Source organism: Siniperca chuatsi, linkage group LG12 (genome assembly GCF_020085105.1).
Source record: "Siniperca chuatsi isolate FFG_IHB_CAS linkage group LG12, ASM2008510v1, whole genome shotgun sequence".
NCBI classification, from domain to species: Eukaryota; Metazoa; Chordata; class Actinopteri; order Centrarchiformes; family Sinipercidae; genus Siniperca; species Siniperca chuatsi.
In genome coordinates this window covers 14,003,345-14,022,267 of record NC_058053.1, presented here as the reverse complement: position 1 = coordinate 14,022,267, position 18,923 = coordinate 14,003,345, and the positions used below count along the sequence as shown (strand labels likewise).

Below are 18,923 nucleotides of genomic sequence, written 5' to 3'. Positions count from 1 at the left end.
ACATAAGAGTCTGTAGGCAGAAGGTTAAAAAACAACCAGTCACGTGCCATGCAAACCCCTAACCTCATTCCTGGGGAAATGAACAAATCCACTATGTGTGTGTGTGTGTGTGTGTGTGCACGCACAGGACCAGAAAGGGCATGTCAGCAAGTGTTTTACATTCATTCAGTTTTTATTCTTTCAAACGGTACTCACCAGTGTAATGAATTTAAAAATATAAGCTGATATTCATTTATAAAATACTCTGATATGCTTCCTTCATGGGAGTTAGGGTGAATATGTTGTTTTTCAGAAATTCATCAACAACTCCATTTAATCTTACAGCTTTTAATCTTTTTAGACGCTCATTAACAAAAATCCACAATCTGAAATTTTGATCTGGAACTGACTGACACCAAATCATAGCAACTGGCTAAGTTTTTATTCCTCGAGGTTTGATCTGTGTCAAGGAGGATTCAAGTGTGTGATGGACATGAACTGTGATCCCTGTAGCTGTATGTGCGGGTGTCTGCATGATGTGTGTATTGACGTGCTGTAGCAAGAGTTCAGGGAAGCAGCTGAGCAAAATAATTTAGAATGTCCTGCCTGCTGACACAAGGACAAAGGCACAGACTGAACATGCCCATATGAGGAAGGAGACAATGGACGTGGCTACACCTGGAAATGCACTGCTGTTGTTTTCACTGTGACCTCCATGGCACACAGAGATTTTCACAGGCTGTTCCTACAAGCGTGAACACTCGCTTCTGGTCGAGTCAGCTGAGTATTAACAGGACATTATTCCGCTATGGTTAGACAATTCTGATGAGCACTAGCATCCTCACATAATTAGCAGCCGAGCGAATGAAATCAAACACATACTGTTACTGTGATGATGTTTTGTGTTTAAATCTTTTGTGTTTAAAGTTTTTTTTACAGAATCTGCGATTGCTTTTGTCTCTAAATTTTCAGCTTTTGTTTCATACTAGCAATGTAGGCCTACACTACAATGTACAAAAGATGCACACTGCTAACAGATACAGTAGCAGTGAATGATACTGGAGTGAATTAGCTTAAACTGTCATTGTCCAGAGCTACTACTACTCCATGTCCTGCCTTTTGGGTAGGATTTCTCCAAAGAGCTCATGCAGTTGGAATTAGCATGGTGCAGTCAAGGGAGCACTGAAGGCTGAATCAATGCATCACTCCCTGGGCCTTGGGTATGGATATGAAAGGGCATAATGGGACTTCTGGTGCTGATCCTCATATCATGTGTCTAACCAGGGTCGTGGTGCAACGCTTCCCCAAAGGAGAAGAGATCACCCCCCCTCTCTTTCAAGGCCGTGTACAGATACCAGAGAGGGCTGGAGAATAAGCTGCAAAAGTGTGTGTCAATCAGAGAATGAAATAAAGATTTAATTTTTTTCAATAAATCAAGTTTTCTGGACAAAATCCCTTTAAAGAGGTAGTACATTTTGGGAGATACGATTATTTGCTTTCTTGCTGAGTTAATTGACAAGGCCGATACCACTTTCACATTTCTCAGGTAAATATGAAGCTACAGCCAGCTGTCAGTTAGCTTAGCATAAAGACTAGAAACGGGGGAAACAGCTAGATAACAAAATCCACCTACCAGCACCTCTAAAGCTCACTAATTAACCCAATATATCTTGTTTGTTTAATCCATACAAAAAACAAATAGTATAAACAGAAAACTGCGGTTTTACAGGCGTTTATGTAAATAACTATTTCTTGGCTAGGCACAGCAAAGGTTGCCAGGCAACTGGCATACACTCTAGTTTCCCCCTGTTTCCAGTCTTTATGCTAAGCTAATGCTAAGGCTAATGGCTGTGACATCATATATAAGGCAGATATGTCATATCGATTTTCTCATTTAACTCTTGGCAAGAAAAGCAAATAAACGTATTTCTGCATGTTGAACTATTGTTTTAATATATTTATATATTTTTTTTTACCTCAGACAAATATTATGCAACTCTAATGACCTCTATGGTGAAAAACAGTTCACCACACCATGCAGCAGAGAAAAATGTAGGTTACAGTGACAGTTTGTGAAGATTAGTTTAAGTTTTCTTTCGGAAAAAATGGCAATTCTTAACAGAGCTTCCAAACAGCAGCAAAGTTCAACAATGTTTTTAAAAGAATATACATATAGACAGATAAATATACCATAGAGAGAAATTTGTCCTTAATGTACAGACTCTCATACAAAGAAATATGCACCTCAGTTTGTGCCAAGCAGTGCAGATAGGCTATGCAGTGCTGATCAGAAGAAGTACTGTGGTGCGTGCAGCCAGTATCTTGTCATGATAGGCCACTTGTGAGCTGCTGCTTATTAAGGTTGATTCTCTTTGAATTTGGCTCCCGCCGCAGAGAACATGCGCAGTGTGCAGCGTGCTGCCTTCAGTCAGTGGAGCAGCTGTCCAGGGTTTGGAATTCCAACATGGCAGAGGCTGTGGTCAGTCTTCCCCTCACTAACTTGGAATGGTTTCAAATCGCGAGCAGCCGCGCTTAACCTCAGCGAGCCATTCATCTGCACCGCTCACCGGATCGATGGTGCTATAAACCCTGACGCTGCCCTGCCACCTACACAGGTAAGCCTTATCCTGTCTATCAGATATGTTGACAATTAAAAAGGGGGAAACGTAGCAGCAGCCCCTGTGCGCGCAAACGCTCGCTGGGAGAGTGCTGTCGCGCATCACAGAGCTGCAGCGCAGTCTGTTGCAGTCTGTTCTGCGTCTACCGAAGCTAAATTACGTGTCTTCGCTTCAGTAAAGACAAAACAAAGGCTCTGAAGTTCCGGGATTAGACCGAGTTCGCAATTAATGTTTTACTCTCCGTAGTTTGCGGCGATGGTTACGGCTTAAATAACTTTCCTGCAACGGGAAGTTTTGCATGTCAGCCGGAATAAAACTTGCCGAGATAACCGCAGGCGGGAGGTTAATAGATGGGTTGTCATTGCGCTCATAGTGGTACAACTGCTGGCAAGTAATCTATTTTAAAAGTAAAGGGAGGGGGCATCACGCTGGTTTAGCCTCTTCCTCTAATAGGCGGCATGAAGAATGTGTGTTTTATGTCATCTACAGTCTCTCGCATGCCTCCTGTCCTCTTGTTTCAACTCGCGCAAGAAGTGACAGGCTCCAGCCGTGCCTGTGTGGCTCTCGCGTCTCATTGCAGGGCTTTCTTTCTTTAAAAAAAAATAAAATCCTCGCATGTTCCGTTTTCCTTGGTTTGCGTTGTCCTTAATTACACGACCTTAATGAATACCTGAGGAGAGAACAAGGGGACCGTGCGTTTTTTAAGTTGTGAAATCCGATAGCTGAGGAAAAAGTGCCTGTAATGAGAAGCAACCTTTGGAATTCCTCCTCGTGAAAATTCCGACTCTGCTGTTTTTCCCTCTCCTCTTGTTTTTAGGCTTGAAGACATGATCACTAGCACCAGTATTTATGGTATGTTCATTTTGTAATTATCATCAATATTACTGTTATTGTTTCATATTTGTCATATTTGAAAAGAGGCTGTTATTGCAGTGATGTATTTTTTTTCTTTGTGCATGTTCGGTTCATCTTCAAAAGTTTGCTGAATTTAGGTTATAATAATAAATGACCATAGTCCAGAGATAAGGGCACATTATGTGATTTATTTCCTCGAAGTAGCATTGTCAATTAGTAAAAAGTATCTTGTGAAGGTGAAAGAATGTGCCTCCATTTTAATTTGGTTTGGTTTCTGTTACTGACATTCTTTATGTGCAGTTTAACTTTTTCTTTGTCATTGCATTGTTTTCATATTTTTGCATGCATAACTCTAACAATATGATTGTGTTGTCTAATAGACAGTGGATGTAAATTTATCCAGAAGGGTTGTACATTTTCATTAGGAGGTTCAATTTCAAACCCACTTATTTTAAACAGTCTTTTGTCTGGAGACATAGTCTGCTATTATGTCATTATTTAGCCATAAATGAAATATTTGCCCTTAAAATAATTTATAGAAGATATTCTCATGACAGCTTTAGTGTCACAATTAGCTGGTACCAGTTGCATCACAAATATACTACAGCTTGTATTCAATAATTATAAATATGAAGGATGACTGAAAAGTAGATAGTACAACAAAAGATACTTGTAATACAACAATATATGTTGACAATATTATGATTGTATATTTGTCAAACACCCTATGCGATATAGAGTGACTTTCAGGAAAACTCACACTTGGCCTGGTTTTAAGTTTCATTTAGGAAGTTGTCATGTGCTTTTTTATTTAGTTGTCATACTCTATAACAACTCACTAGTGATGCTAAATCACTCATTTGCTCACAAATGAGTTCAAAAGCAGTGTCAGAAATAGCTGTTATTCATGTTTCAGTGGAAATGGTCCCTGACAAGCCAGTAAATGGATCTGAGCAGGGATACAAAGTCAGGAGAAGTAACAAGTTGTGTGCTGTCTCTCTTTTGCAAACACGTTGTCCTAAGTGAACCTTTCCCACCTCCATAGAACAATTTACTTAATTGTGTTCACACATTTCATTTGCATGTTTTGCTTTGAGAGGAAATTAACATCATCAGCAGTGAGCTGAAGTATGTTTTCATTCCTCTTCAAAAATAACAGCATTGCAGCATCCGTCACTCAGTGGGGGAAAAAAATGTACATTACTACCACATTCATTATGCTTGAGAGTTTGGTTGTAATGTGTTTTTGTAAAGTGGGTATTAAATTTGTTGGTCAGGTTTTTATGTGTTTCATATTTAGACCGCCCCCCAATGCATGCATGGTGTGTATTTTTATTACAAAAGAACTTTGATTTGAGCTGTTCAGATATGGATACTGAACTGGATGGCAAATAGTTTGGAGCAATTAGTTTTAAATCTGCATCCACAGCATGCATATACTCGCAATCTGAAATACCCTGTGCAATCTGTTTAAATGTACCATTGTATATTTGGAACTGCATAACTCAATTGAGAACCTCTAAAAATCCCAATGATGCATGTGTTTTCATGCTGCCGTATGTTCACACCTAATTTTAGTGGATGTTATGGTTTAAATATACATTATGAGAGTCGGTTTATTTTGAAAAACTACAATACATCTGCACAGCAAAAACAATCCTCTTAAATTTGTCAAACCACTCTCTCAGATCGTTCATCTTAAATATCCTAATTATCAAGTGCTACCTGGGGATATTTATCAGAGTTCAAACTCTGGAAGGGTTCCATGTCTGATCTCCTGCAGCGTTAAGGGATTCTTGCAGGTCCTTACTTAACCCCAGACACCTACGGTGTGCATGGAAAGAAGCTGACACCTCTGTTTATTTCTGATAGGATAGCACTTATGATAGCAATCTGAACTGTTGCTTGACATGAATCTCTGAGCCAAATTTGACAACAGATGCTGACCCTCCTGTTTTCATCACCCTCTTAACTGAATGTCACACATGTTCACACATTTAAGAGAGACTGTAAATAATAATAAAAAGTTGTGTGAAGTTAACTAAATAATTGCATCCACCTATTTCCCAGTGACACAAGGATATAGTAATATGCTGTTTATATTTAGTTGTGTTATGTTGACAATGGAATTGCTTGCAGAGGTTTTCCTCTCCACAGCGCAGCCAGTGCACTTTCCTTGTTTAATGTAGTCAGACGGATTTAAAAAAAAAGCACATTTCCAAAGTTATTTTGAAATGTATAAATCTTATTTTTTTTCTAGGAATAAAAAAATTGTGTACTATCTGCACCACATAAATCAAATTAGGTTTCCAGAAATTCTGTGTTTGTGTTTTCTACTTTTATGACTACTATAACATAGAGTGTACTGTATATTCAGTATATCCTTGATTCATTGTTAGGTTACTTAATCACAGTGGCACCCAAGAACTCAAACAAAAACAAAATCTTCAGTATGCATCATACAAAAGATCAATATCTTTTACTTGATAGCGTCTGTGTGAGCAATGTAGTTGCTCTAAATGTTCTGTCCATAATCTGAACAGTATTAGTGATCACTATTATTGACAGCATAACTTCTACTACATGGAAGCAGTATATCAGGGCCGACACTTTCTGTATGTGCACTAATGATGACAATTAAAGCCAGCTCCTGAATGAATACCTTGAGCCGGCTCTGTGTAAACACCCTCTGGGATGTCTGCAATACTGTTGTAAATTGATGAAATATTCATCTTAACAGATGGCTCTATTTGTCAGTAACTACAAGAAATCCCATTCAGCCCTTTGACTATATTGTATGAGATCAGTACAGGATTATTATCTTTAAGCAAATATGTTAAGTGGTGTCTTTCCTGCTTTTCATATAAAAAGCCGGGGAGTCCCCAATGGAGTACGATGCTAGCAGAAGGGACAAAAAACTCCAATCTTTCTTCTAAGTATTCTACATGTTCCTCCCTCCCTCCCCCCTCTTTCTCTCTTTCACTGTTCGTCTCCCTCTCTTGTATCCACATCTCTGTTCTTTCCCTCATGGCAGCTTGCTATGTTATCTTTGTGTGTTTCTCTCAATGCTGACAATTCTCGCAGTGATCTAAGTTGGACTGCATTAGAAAGTGGAGGCAGCTGTCTGTTGCTATACTGAGGGACGTGTTTGCTCTACTGCAAAGATGAAGGACCATGAATCCTTGACATCCTCCCTTTCTCTCCCCTCCTCCTCCTCCTACCATCTCATTTAGACACAGCGACTGTCTGCTCAGACTTGTTTTTTTTTCCTCTGAGTGACAGCATATGGCATAGACATTTTCTAAAATGCATGTGCCTACCATTGGCCGCTTGTACTTACCCTTCACGTCTCCTAGCTACAGGCCCGTCATGTTATTTTTTTCCTCTAATTCAAACAAAATACTCACAGTTTAATTTAGTTAACAGATCCTAGTGGATAAAACAACACAGGTTGCAAATTAGGAACTAAGTGGATGTATAATCTTACTTTTTCACTGCAGCCTGTAACTCAAATTGTGCCATAGATTTTAAATGTTTTTAAGGATTATGTGTATGCATGTCTTTGTATGTGGTTGTGTGTGTGCATGTACTGTATGTGCATGCCGGTCTGCCTGTCTGTTTCTCTTTGTGCATGTTTTAGCTAGTTTGAGGGAGAACACAATGCCTTGTTCTCTTTCCTTTGCTTTTTTTTTTAGGAAACTAATCTTTCACACACGATGCATACCATAATGCACAATGTGCTTATAGAGCTTAGGGTTCACTAAATGACTGATTATAACAGAAACACGTTCATAAGTCATGCTGTAGGGCTGGTTTATTCAGGCCATATATGCCAGGCATATCATTTACACAGAGTGTAGTAGTTGTTGCCTTAAACTCCTCATTTCCAACACACTGAAACAGAGGCTTTGTTTCATCTCTTTCACATGAGGTGTCTCTGCACTCATAAGGAGACGAGGCAGCTCTGAGCCTGTTGGGGATTGGCTAGAATAGACAATCCCCAGGTGTACTAAACTAGGTTTAGCACTAAGGCTTTTAATCTGGACTTGTAGGAGATTCATGTGCATTCATAGATTTGCCTCTGTAATTATCATACCCCCAGTGGCAGCCAGAGAGACGTTTGCCTAAATCACTGATGTCCTCATTACACTGTTTACATTTTAATTAGACATGCTAAATTCTTTTGATTTCTTCTAGTGGCCAAAAAGATTGGAGATTTTCCTGTCTTTAGTTCAGCAAAGATAGACTATACCTTGTGTTAGTGTGGCTGCAAATTGAAGTCTTGCAGTAGTCTCGCAAAAAATATATACCATTTTCCACAGTTCTTGTCTTGTGAATGTAGCCTTCTTTACATCCCCTTAAAATAATTTATCATGTAATATTGCAGCTGAGAGCGTCATTCGTGGCTTTGTGAGCAAGGGCTGAATGGAGTGGCAATAGTATAAACATGTTATTCATACATAAGAAATCATACAACATTAAGTCCTTATGACTGAATATCCTTCCATATCTTTAAATTATGTCTTTGGTCAGATTACTTACTGTTACTCTCAAGCAGTGGATTTCCAACCCTCAAGGACTATGAGGAACAAAATCTACAATTCCAGGACTTTTGAAAATAGCTGGCACTTTGAGCCATCATTGTGTGCCTGAGTACTGTTGCTTATCATTGAATAACCTTGGTGAAGAGAGGTGTTTTTTCCTGTCCTTCTTTCAAGGTGTTTTTTTTATTGCGTGCTGTTGGGGTGTTTCTTATTGTGAAAGAGCAGCAAGCCTTTCACAAGAGGATAAGAGAAAACTCAATATTTTGCTGTACTGAAATTCCTCTTGTTTTCTCACAAAACCGCATCTGACTAATCTGGCAATCGAGGCCGCCGTTCTCCAGTAGCTAGACTGTAGAGCACCTTAAAGTACTTTCTTTTTACCATACCACATTTGTCAGCTTCATTATGTGTAAATCTAAGTCGTAAGTGTTTGAAATGTACTTTTTAAAAATTTAAACTCTCAAGTTTCTTTTGATGCTGACCTGTCTTAATCACTATAACCCCTTAATTATAACACCAATAGATCCCATCCCACTGCTTTGATTCTACAAAATGTAGCTTGTTCTACATTTAATGAGATAAAATATGTAACTGTAAGAACAAAATTTGAATTTGAATAAATCTGTCTCACAGAGTAACACTGTGTCAACCATTTTATTTTGTCATTGTATGACAATATAATAGTGTTCTAATTCATATATTGAAATAGATTCTTGAATTAACTTTGATATTCATATTCAAGACCATTCAAGGGTTCGTTTTGAATAAAAAAGTTAATCTTTTGACTGCTTGTCATTCTCCCATTCATCACATTGCACGCTAATTGTCTCAAATTGTTATTTGAGGAAATTAGCTAAAACGATGATCAGATGAGATGTGAGCTATCAGTGGTTTTTTTCTTAAAAGTTCTCAGCGATTCATTCATCCTCCGTGGAGTCGGGTGGCTGACAGGTTGGCATTGTGCCAGGTGCTGGCAGTGGGAGCCTTGAGTGCCAGGGACGGGAGAGGATGGGTTGAGGTCTGCCTGATGGTGTGGAGAGGAGGGGGATGAGGAGGAGCGGAAGGAAGAGGGGATGGAGGGGTGAGTATACACTGCCATAGAGGTTAGGCTGCGGCAAGGCAGCGGTTGTCTGCAGTGGCTCTGTGAAGTGACCACAGCAGCATGTGCAGAAGTGAGGCAAGACGACTGGATATTTGGAAATAGCCAGTGATGTTATTGTTGTTATAGAGCCCAGCTTATTAAGGTGTAAGGCGCTGTGTTAGTTAACTGTTAGGAATGGAGGTGAACCTGTGACCGATTAGCTGCTCTCAACAGTTGCTGTATGCAGAAAAAAATAAATATGAAACAATAAGCAAATGTTTGTCTTTTGATTAGTGGCAGAGTAATACATGTAGACAATTTAAATTCATAATGCTGGGTTTTTTTTCTCCTCCCAACAACTTGAGTCTCACTTGCACAGTGTAAGTGAATAGTCACTAGAAGTCTTGTTGTCTGGCGTGTGGCCTATTTGACAGTCCCTCTTAGAGTCCACACGGAATTAGATTAATTTAAATCAGAAAAATAAGAGTGCAAAAAAAATGAAGAGCTCAAGAGTTCAGCATCATCACAGAGCTTTATGAGGGCTGACACTTCTTTTGTGTTCATTATCAGGAAGTCACCTCAGGGAGTTGTGTTGACTTTGCATGGTCTAAAATAGCTGTTACAGTGGACTGCCCCTCGCTCGCTTGCTCACTTCCACTCTAAGTATCTGGGGAGGCAAGGTGGAAATACCAAACGAAGGTTTTACTGAGAAAAGCTAAACATAGTTTAAACTCCCACTTTAGCAAAGGAAATCAAGCTATTTGTCTAGGATGTTGTGTGCACTAAACAAAAGGTCATGTTCTATTTAAAAAGATTCCAGTGTGCAATCTAGTAGTACATCTGCAGAAATATATTATTAATAATAATATTTTTTAGCTGGCTGTTGCCGCCAGCTCAGTTTGCCAACAGACAATTTCTTATAGGGTGTAATAAAAACTAAAAGTATATTTTTATTGTTGTATTTTTCCTCTATGGCTCTCCTGATTTAAAGGAAAATTTATTAACACTATGTCATTGTTGGCATCAATAGGCATGCATACAGTTTATAGCAGCATTTCTATACTTTACAGAACAATAGTAGATTCATTTACTTGGAGCGTGATGTTTGTGCAGTCCAAACCCTGACTGCATCGCCTCTCCCACATTTTTAAATGGATCCCATGAGTCTTCAGCTCTGTTGTTTCCATTATTCATTTCAAAACTTCTATGTAGCATGGAGAGGCTAGAGGGGTGAAAAATAATTTTGTGTCTGAAAAAATTGATGTAGAGCAAAGTCACTGCTTTATGCAAAGTGTGCCATGCCTTGGGAGCATGTGAGCTGGCGTACTGTAGGAGGAATGAGTGCTTGGGCAAGGGATGGACTGTATGTGAGTGTGTGTGTGTGCCTGCCTGTGTGTGTCTGCGTCTTCCTGTCAGTCTGTCAGCTAGGCCTAATGTGGCTCCCTAGAGGTACCTGGGGGAGACCCATCTAGCACCCAGTCAGCCTCTGCTGGCGGCCAAGTGGTGACAACGGGTTCCCACAGAGAGAGGAAGTGTCATAGTATGTATGTAAACTACTGACAGATGACTGGAGACATGTGGCCTGTAGACACTGGGCCTGAAAGTAAAGCAGTTTGCCTCTTCGACTTCCTTTCTCTCTTCCCACTTGAGACTTCAGAGAGTGAGCATCGGGCTTCACAACAGCACTGAATACATTGACAACAAGTCAGTGAATAAAAAGGATGCAAATCATTTGGCATGAAAAGAGACATGCGCAAAGGTTTTGTTTGCCTTTGAAAGGCTGTAGAAAAGGAGTGAGGCGTTTTTAGTGTGCAGAGCTTCAGGCAGCTTTTCTAGGGCACAGGTCATGTGGGTCAGTGTTACACTCCCTGCAGCCTCACTTCAACCCTCGGTCTGGAAATAGAACATGCAACGTCACCCAGCCAGGAGGGAGGTAGATTCCAGACCTCAGTGGCCACGGGCTGCACATGTGGAATCGGCTCGTGTAGTTGACCCCAAATGTTTGAAACTCAGAATGCTCCCAGTAGGATATTGTTATTTCATGCATACCCAAATGAGCAAGGCTGTAAGAATTGCCTTGTACAAAGTGGACCGGTATACTCAGACTCTTCACAGTCGGCTGTTCACAATCCATCAAGGGAACTCGCATTAGCCAGAAGCAGATTTATTTAACAGTATGCACATAACCTGTGAGAGAGGCAAAACATAACAAATAAACTGTGAAGTAGTTTGTTTATAATTGCATATTTCAGCCAGCAGGCCGTTTGCCTACTTTCCTCTTTTAAGCATTCATTGAAATGGACAGAAACCTAGCACCATGGAAGGTAGACATTCAACCTGTGTGCAGTGAAAAATCGAGCAAGCTTTTTTAAAGATTTCATCCAAGCCTTGCAATCATAGTCCATGAAGCACCACTATTTTAGGCTTATTACTATTTTTGGCACAAAAAGCAGTTAATAAGTTAGTTTCTCTTTTTTAGTGTTTCCAGGACACTATGACTAAATTCAAACTACAACTCTATGTTGCATGTAACATATACAGTATTTGTCATATGTGTTTGATTATTATTAAATGTGAATTGGATGTTAATACTACAGTCGTTCTAGTAGCTGTGTTTTGTAATGATTTAAATTCACACTGTAGTGGCCATAAATCAAATTTAGGGTTTTGGAAAAAGGGTTTGCAGAAAGAACAGGCAGTGAAATATGTCTTACAAAAACAATAAATCATGTAATATGAATACACACTCAAATTAATTATTATTTCCTACATACTCATTCACACTAATGTTACCTGGAAAGACAGGCAAGGAGTCAATAGCTCAATAGGGTGCATTGAAAGGTAAAGAGCTAAATGCAAACTTAAATTTAAAGACACAATATAACTTCATGTGTAAATTTTGCTACTGCTAATTCTACTAAAGAAAACTGATTTTTTTTATTCTTGATTTTCATTACTTTTATGCTACCCTTAGAAGATACAATACTATAACAGAGACAGAGATGTACATTGGTATATAGTAAACATTTAGATGGTACTGTGTTACTTGCATTAAACATTTGATCAGTATTTGATAATTAGAGTTGGAGTACAGTATGATCACAGTATTGTGTGTATTTAGAGAGATATGAGCATTTGTGTGTTGTGAGAGTGAACACCTGGCCCTTTTCCTAGAAGAGAACGCTTTATGTCCAAGTGACACCTCCTGGTCCTTCTTTCTTTCCAGGGGAGTAAAATCTATCACCACTGATGAGTTCGTGCTCCATCAAATATGTCTGTGCCAAACTGTTTATTGTGAGCTCCAGTAGTGCTATTGTGCTATTCTCTAGTCCATGTGGTACAAAGAGCCAATTCACATTTGAGCAATGGGTGACCCTAGGTTCTGTATATTGATGAGTGGGATTTGTTTCTTAATAGAATTGTGTCTAATTAATTAGCTTTTAATTGGTTGAACTCTGAACATGCAAATGCAGCACAATGTAGAACAATCATTACTTTAAACTGCATAAAGAACTGCATACTGAGGTCGACTAATGAAATGTGGGAAATGTGTTTGTTGTGTCTGTTTATTCTAATTTCTGTTTTGTGGCGTAAAATTCACTTTTTCCAAACTAACCTGAGGAATGGATTTATAACACCAGGAAGGTGTTAGTTAAACAAACAGAATGTAGAAATATTTGAAATTCCTACCTCTCCATTTTTATTAATTATCTCATTTATTTTTCACAGTTGCTTTGTGCCACAGATTAACCTTTTTTCCCCTTCATTTCATAATCTATTAAGGAATACTCTGTAATAGTTTTCATTGCACGGCCCTTCTTGCTTTCTTGCCTCATTTCTATCAAAGCACTGAATTCTTTAAAGGCTGCCACTCTGTCATCTGCCTGCCTCATACAGTTGTTGTCAATGGACACTGACAGCTCTCATTTAGAACCTCTGCCATTTATACAAATGACATTACTGAAATAATTACGGTGTTGCCCTGCTACAAGATGCATACTGATATATTGTGTAACAGTGTAAGCCATTCATTTGAAAGAGAAATATTTGTAAATAATTCATATTTTGTAATGTTTCGTTTGTTAATGATAGGTCTATATGTGCAGTGTAGAATATTTTGTTTGGCCCAGTAGCGATCACAAACAATTCCTGCTTTTGATTGGTACATTTTTTTAATTAGTCGATTTAGATAACACTATGTACCTAGAGAGTACACTAGTCTTTCACCATGTTATTGTGTTTACCGTACCATGTTTCATGTTCTGTTCTGAAGTGTGCAAGTGTTACAGTAAATGGTTGAAAAGAAGAACATAGACTGCAGTTTTATTAAAGCATGTTTCACGACATGCTTGGCTTCTAAAGCTTAAATGGCCATTTTCAAGAAACAGATGGAGCCAGATTACTTATTATTATTAGTAACAACTCGAAGACCGCACTAAGTAGAGTGCAGATCTCCGCTAGGCCTGGTATCACTAAATGGCATATGAATAACAGGACAATGTCTCAAGTCATTTTGCGTGTTATCACAATGCCTTTTTTGCTTTTTTCGCATCCATTTCATGCCATTTAGTCTCTACTGACTTATATTGTGAAGAGACAGCGTGTCATTTAACGTACAAATGTCATAGAGAAAAAAATGTCAGGTGATGTAGTATAAAGAGCGATAAAGGCTGCGTAGTGATTTACATAACCTAACTTAACTGACGTAAATAACTTACCTACCTACCTATAAAATAGGTTTTTCAAAAATTGTGAATCACCGCAACCACGAGAGGTCCTTGAGCATGCAGTCATAAATGTGCACAAAAATATTAGGCTGATGGGGTCATTAGTATGCGAGACTAGCTGTGGACAGATACACACACACACACACACACACACACACACACACACAAACGATGATACAAATTTCACAAAAATAATATGGAAATATGGAGTAATATGGAACTTTTAAAGATCCCATAAAATGCTGAATATCTGTTAGTGTATTATTCTGCTATTACCATATGCAAAATACATGCAAAAATGCATTTCCACATATTTCTTATAATAAAGTCACACCCTTAATGTCATATTAGTTGGATATATAAATGTCATTAATAATGTGATCATAGAGCCACCCCATCCCATAATATAAAACCTGTCTGGCAACAGTATCATAAGTTTATTAATTATTAGTATTTTTAAATAAAGTCACTACTAAATCCCATCATTTCCCCCCTGCCTTTATTGTTTCATATTGAAAGATCTTATCTAACTATTTCATGGAACCTTTATGTGATAACATTCTGTGCAGCAGCTTCTGACATAACTTGTAGCGATCACTGTCACAATTATCACAATGCTGTAATTCAGCTCCATGGTACTGTACTAACCATGCCACCTTAGCTCTTAGAAGCCATTGTTTGCCAGTGGGCGAACCAATCTCCTAGACAGCTCTTTCCTTGTAAAAGTTCCCCTTTATGGCTTCGCTACTGCACTTCAGTAACTTTATTACAGTATAGCTGAGAGATTTCTATTTCATATTGACCTAAGATTGCTTCAGTTGTCTCATTTCACCTTTTGTCTGGCCTGTGTTGGAGAAGTGACCTTCTTTGAGACTTGCAGTCGATACCACAGAATGCTTCAGAATGCTTCAATGAAAAGCTGGCAGTGGTTACAGGCAAACATCCCTTTTCTGTTCACTTGGGTACTTTCAATTAGAGTTCAATTTAAACTTTTGATCAGTTTAACATGTAGGAAACGATAAATAGAACAACAGATGGCTTTCCTTGTGTACGCAAAACAAATGTTGCTTATGAACTGCATTCATTTCTGTATGACTGCGTGGAATGATTTTAAGCTAAATCAAACAAATTATGTAGGTTCGGTTATCATACAGGAAATATGAGTTCTATGAGTATTGTGTTCTGTGTGATGTTTCTGTCGTAGAAAAAAGAATAGTACATTTTTCATTTGATATATTCGTGTTTACCATCAGATCAAAGCACAGATGTGTTGCTATATTTTTATTGAATATAAATGCTTAAACATTGGCGTATAGCAACAGACAGTTCTGCGTTAGCTATAGACTTTAAACAGAGTAGCAGTTTCTCTGTAAAAGGTTGAAGTAATGCCGCTGGCTATGTAGCTAGCTGTTGGTCAAAAAAAACATACACTTTTTCATTCTGATTTGTGTCTCAAGATCACACTGTGAACAATGAGATTTTTTTACAATGTGATTCCCTTCCTGTCTTTACCAGGCTAACATGGCTGTAAAGTCTAATGGTTGGAAGTGCGAAGTAATCACAGTTGTGAATCGGACCAGTGAACAAGATAATCTGTTAATTTCCAATGGGGCCTGTTGGTTTGTGAATCAGATGACTGGCTCCTGGTGCCATTAAACCGCTGCCTTACAGTAAAAGTCAAGATATGATAAAAAATCCAGAAAATCCTATCAAAATGTTCTCTCTCCTGTTTGCGTGTTTTTCCCACCGGCCTGTGCCTCTTTGATTGGAGTCTTCCTTGAGGTAACAGGACTTTGGGGAATGAAGATGTTAGTGAGTAGCTTTTGGTCAATGAGCCTTCATGTAGCAAGGTCACTATCTGCCTCTCTTCTCTTTTGAAGTGTGTAAGTGATCCCTTGAGAGGCAGAGTAACCACTTTCATAGAGGCTCGCAAAACCACCGCCTCTACTGTACTAGTTTCACCAAGTGCTTGAATTCAACGGTTGTGTTCTTTTAGCTAACAAGCCATTTGAGTATTCATCAGTATTATGCACTACAGAGCACTATGAAGCCTGTCTCCTATAATTGTCTTAGTTTTATTCAGTGTACAAGTTCTACTTGTGCGTGGAGAGCTGTTAGTTTAGCGTGTGTGGATTTAGCTATACTTAGGGTAGTAATGGAAGATGTAGCCTCGGGGGCCTCTTGGCCTGAAGAGTCATGGTTTAATTAGCATCACTGAGACAGAGAAATGACAGCTCAGAGAATCTCTCAAACTCACGATTTACTGTATTACTGGGGAAATTGAGAAATTCATTTTCCCCTCAAGCCAATAGAGTTTATCATTAGCTCAGCCCGAAAACCCATGGGACTTGAGAATATCAAGGGTATGTAACAAAGAATGCATTATGTTATCAAATTGAAGTTTTCAACGGCTGAGAATCACTGTAAAGTTTTCCATATATGGTGTCTATCTATGGCAAGAATAGTATGAACATCTTATGCACAAGTTTGCTTACTCTACCATATTGCTGTCACTAACAACATCCAGTAATCTTTCCTTGAATGTGTTTAGAAGTAACAAGTCAAGATGTTATTAATATACTGTGCAAGCTGTTCTACAGATGGCTCGAATTGAGTTGCTGCACTGTGTACCAAAAGGTTGTAGAATCTGGATTTTTTTTTTTTTTTAGAAAAGATCACATTTAACAAGGAAACTTAAATTATATTGTGTGTATTCTTCTGTGTCTTCATTATTTTGAATATATAGAGAAAATCCCATGAAAAGAAGTGTCAACATCAACTTCAGGACCTTCCCTGTGTATTGCCTGCTCTCATCCTCAACACTGGTGTGAACTCTGCTGTATTTTTATATCATCACTTTGAATACCAAAACATTTACACAGTACACAGTCATATGTTTTATACTACCTCTTTTAAAGACAGAGTTGTTTAACAGTAATTTAAAATCCAAAGTGGGCATTTGTACAGTTCAATTATGAAATGATTTCTGAGTGGGAACATTTACATCTTCTCATTACATTTCAGATGAATTATTCAAATCATCACCAGCCCTGTGCCAGCAAACAGTTTTATTCAGTTACAAGCTCTTACAGCTGCTGTTAAAATAATGTGCTGCTCTGTAGATTCATACATTTTTAGGCATTCTTGTTTCTTTTTTTCATAACCACCATCTTGTATATAACACAAATACATGACATATATAACAGACGCTGCAAGAGTACATTCACTGTAGCTGCAGATAAAACTGGTATTATATACTAAGGATTTATACTTTTATTTAGAGGTGAAACCATGTGGCAGTGAATCGTCTTCCTGGCAGCATGGCGTACAGTTTGGTTGCAGCTACATAGAGAGGGATGGTGAGCTAATGAAGTAATGATTTTGACTGAGTCAGTTTAAGCGCCAAACTGATTTCAGGTAGTCAGTTATGGAGCTGCCAAACAGCTGCAGAAACCATCCTTCTCAATTCCATATGATGACATCGGGACACTGTTAACACTAGTCCCAGCACGCCCATTGTTGGGCTGTCCCTGTGGTGGTAAAAACAAACAACTTCTAATTTACTCTGGAAACAACAAAGTCAGTGTATTTTTTAAATCACTTAAGCAGCTCTTTATAGATCTGCCTTTAAGAAAGCATTTCTAGTTTTTGGTCTTGTGTTGTTGATTTTATTTTGTGACTTTTTGTTTTGTGCCTCTGTGCAGTATGTGAGAGTATATACTGACATTTCAAATTGAATGTATGAAAACAGGATATGAGAGGTGCTTGATGTTTCGTGACCAAATTCATTTAGATTACAACTTGGATGCTGGCTTAGTAATGGTGATCAGAAGGAGTGAGGCCACTTGGGCCATACAATGACTGCTGAAGTGACTTCAGTAGTGATGCACATTTTTAATTCTGGTCACCACAATATGTTTTAATAGTTCAGGAATACATTTCTTACATTGATACTGCTGGTATCAAGCACTGTAAACTGTCAAGCACAGATAAGCAGGGACCACATTGAGTGTTTCATTTATCAGCTGTAGACAATGACTCGTGGCCTTCCTTTTTAGAAAATGTTGTCTTCCTGAAAAATAGTTATACTAAATACTAAATAGACACCGGCCAACACAGCTGGATTCATCTACTAAAAAACAGATTATACAGTACGTTATTGTAGTAAAATATTTAATATTATGTGTTCAATAATGTGATTGTTTTGTGTGAAATTTTGTGCAACACACACAGATTTATATTTATTATATTATATGTAATTATTTTATATTGGCCACACAGACACTGGAATTTAGTTCCCGGAAGTGGTGCCCCCATTTTGGGCATGTGTTTTAAAGAACACAGTTGGCAGTGTTTGCAGGTGGGAAGCCAGTTAGGGATCATGTTGCGAGCACTAGCAACTCCTACTAGTTGGAGTTGGACTGCACAGAGGGGTAGGATCTGGCGGATAGCATGAATTTACCACACATTGCGGTGTAGCTCTTTTCTGGCAGGTGAAAACACCGCAGTGTATTCTGATTGAGAATATGGATAAAAAAGGTAATGGTAGACTTCCCAATTAATGATGGAAATATCATTGATATCACATTGAGAAGTCTTTACAAAATGTACAGACTATTGCCAAAAAACATCAACTAAAAAATATATAAAATATGGCATTCATTGTATCATCATTTCAAGTGTTAAGGATTAACACTGTAAATGCAGCACCCGTAAATCACAAATCAGATGTCTGCACACACTTTGCCATAATATATTGTAATGACCACATTCATTTATACATGCAATTTATGCATGGCTCCACACTTATGATTTGTCTAAACCAACTGGATTAGTCAGAATTTCCCTTAATTTCTTTGAATGCTGCGTTTCCCACCTGCAACCAAAGTTGTAGTGTAATTTTTCAGGAGAACTATGTGTTGGATTGAGCCAATCCATACATCAGATTCTTTGCATCGTCAAGATGTGTATCTCAACTCTGATAGAACTGAGACTGTTTGTGTCTAAAACCTTTACACAAGTTCACTTTGCCAAACTATTAAAATGTCATTATTTTTGACATAAAAATGTCTTATTAACTTAAAATTATTTACAAACTAAGTGATAATACATGACACAA

At 38.3% G+C, this 18,923-nt stretch overlaps 1 protein-coding gene across 3 annotated transcripts in view; it reads left to right on the top strand.

The window, feature by feature from the left end:
* Nucleotides 1-1,700: 1,700 nt before the first annotated feature.
* The window catches only part of fign (fidgetin), a 29,017-nt gene continuing 11,794 nt past the window's right edge, over nt 1,701-18,923 (top strand). Inside the window, exons 1-2 of one of the 3 annotated variants that reach the window (XM_044217525.1) lie at nt 1,701-2,594; nt 3,415-3,449. In XM_044217525.1, coding sequence (XP_044073460.1) covers nt 3,425-3,449 — 25 coding nt within the window. In that variant the 5' untranslated portion in view covers nt 1,701-2,594; nt 3,415-3,424. The other 2 variants (XM_044217527.1, XM_044217526.1) reach the window with 2 other exon arrangements.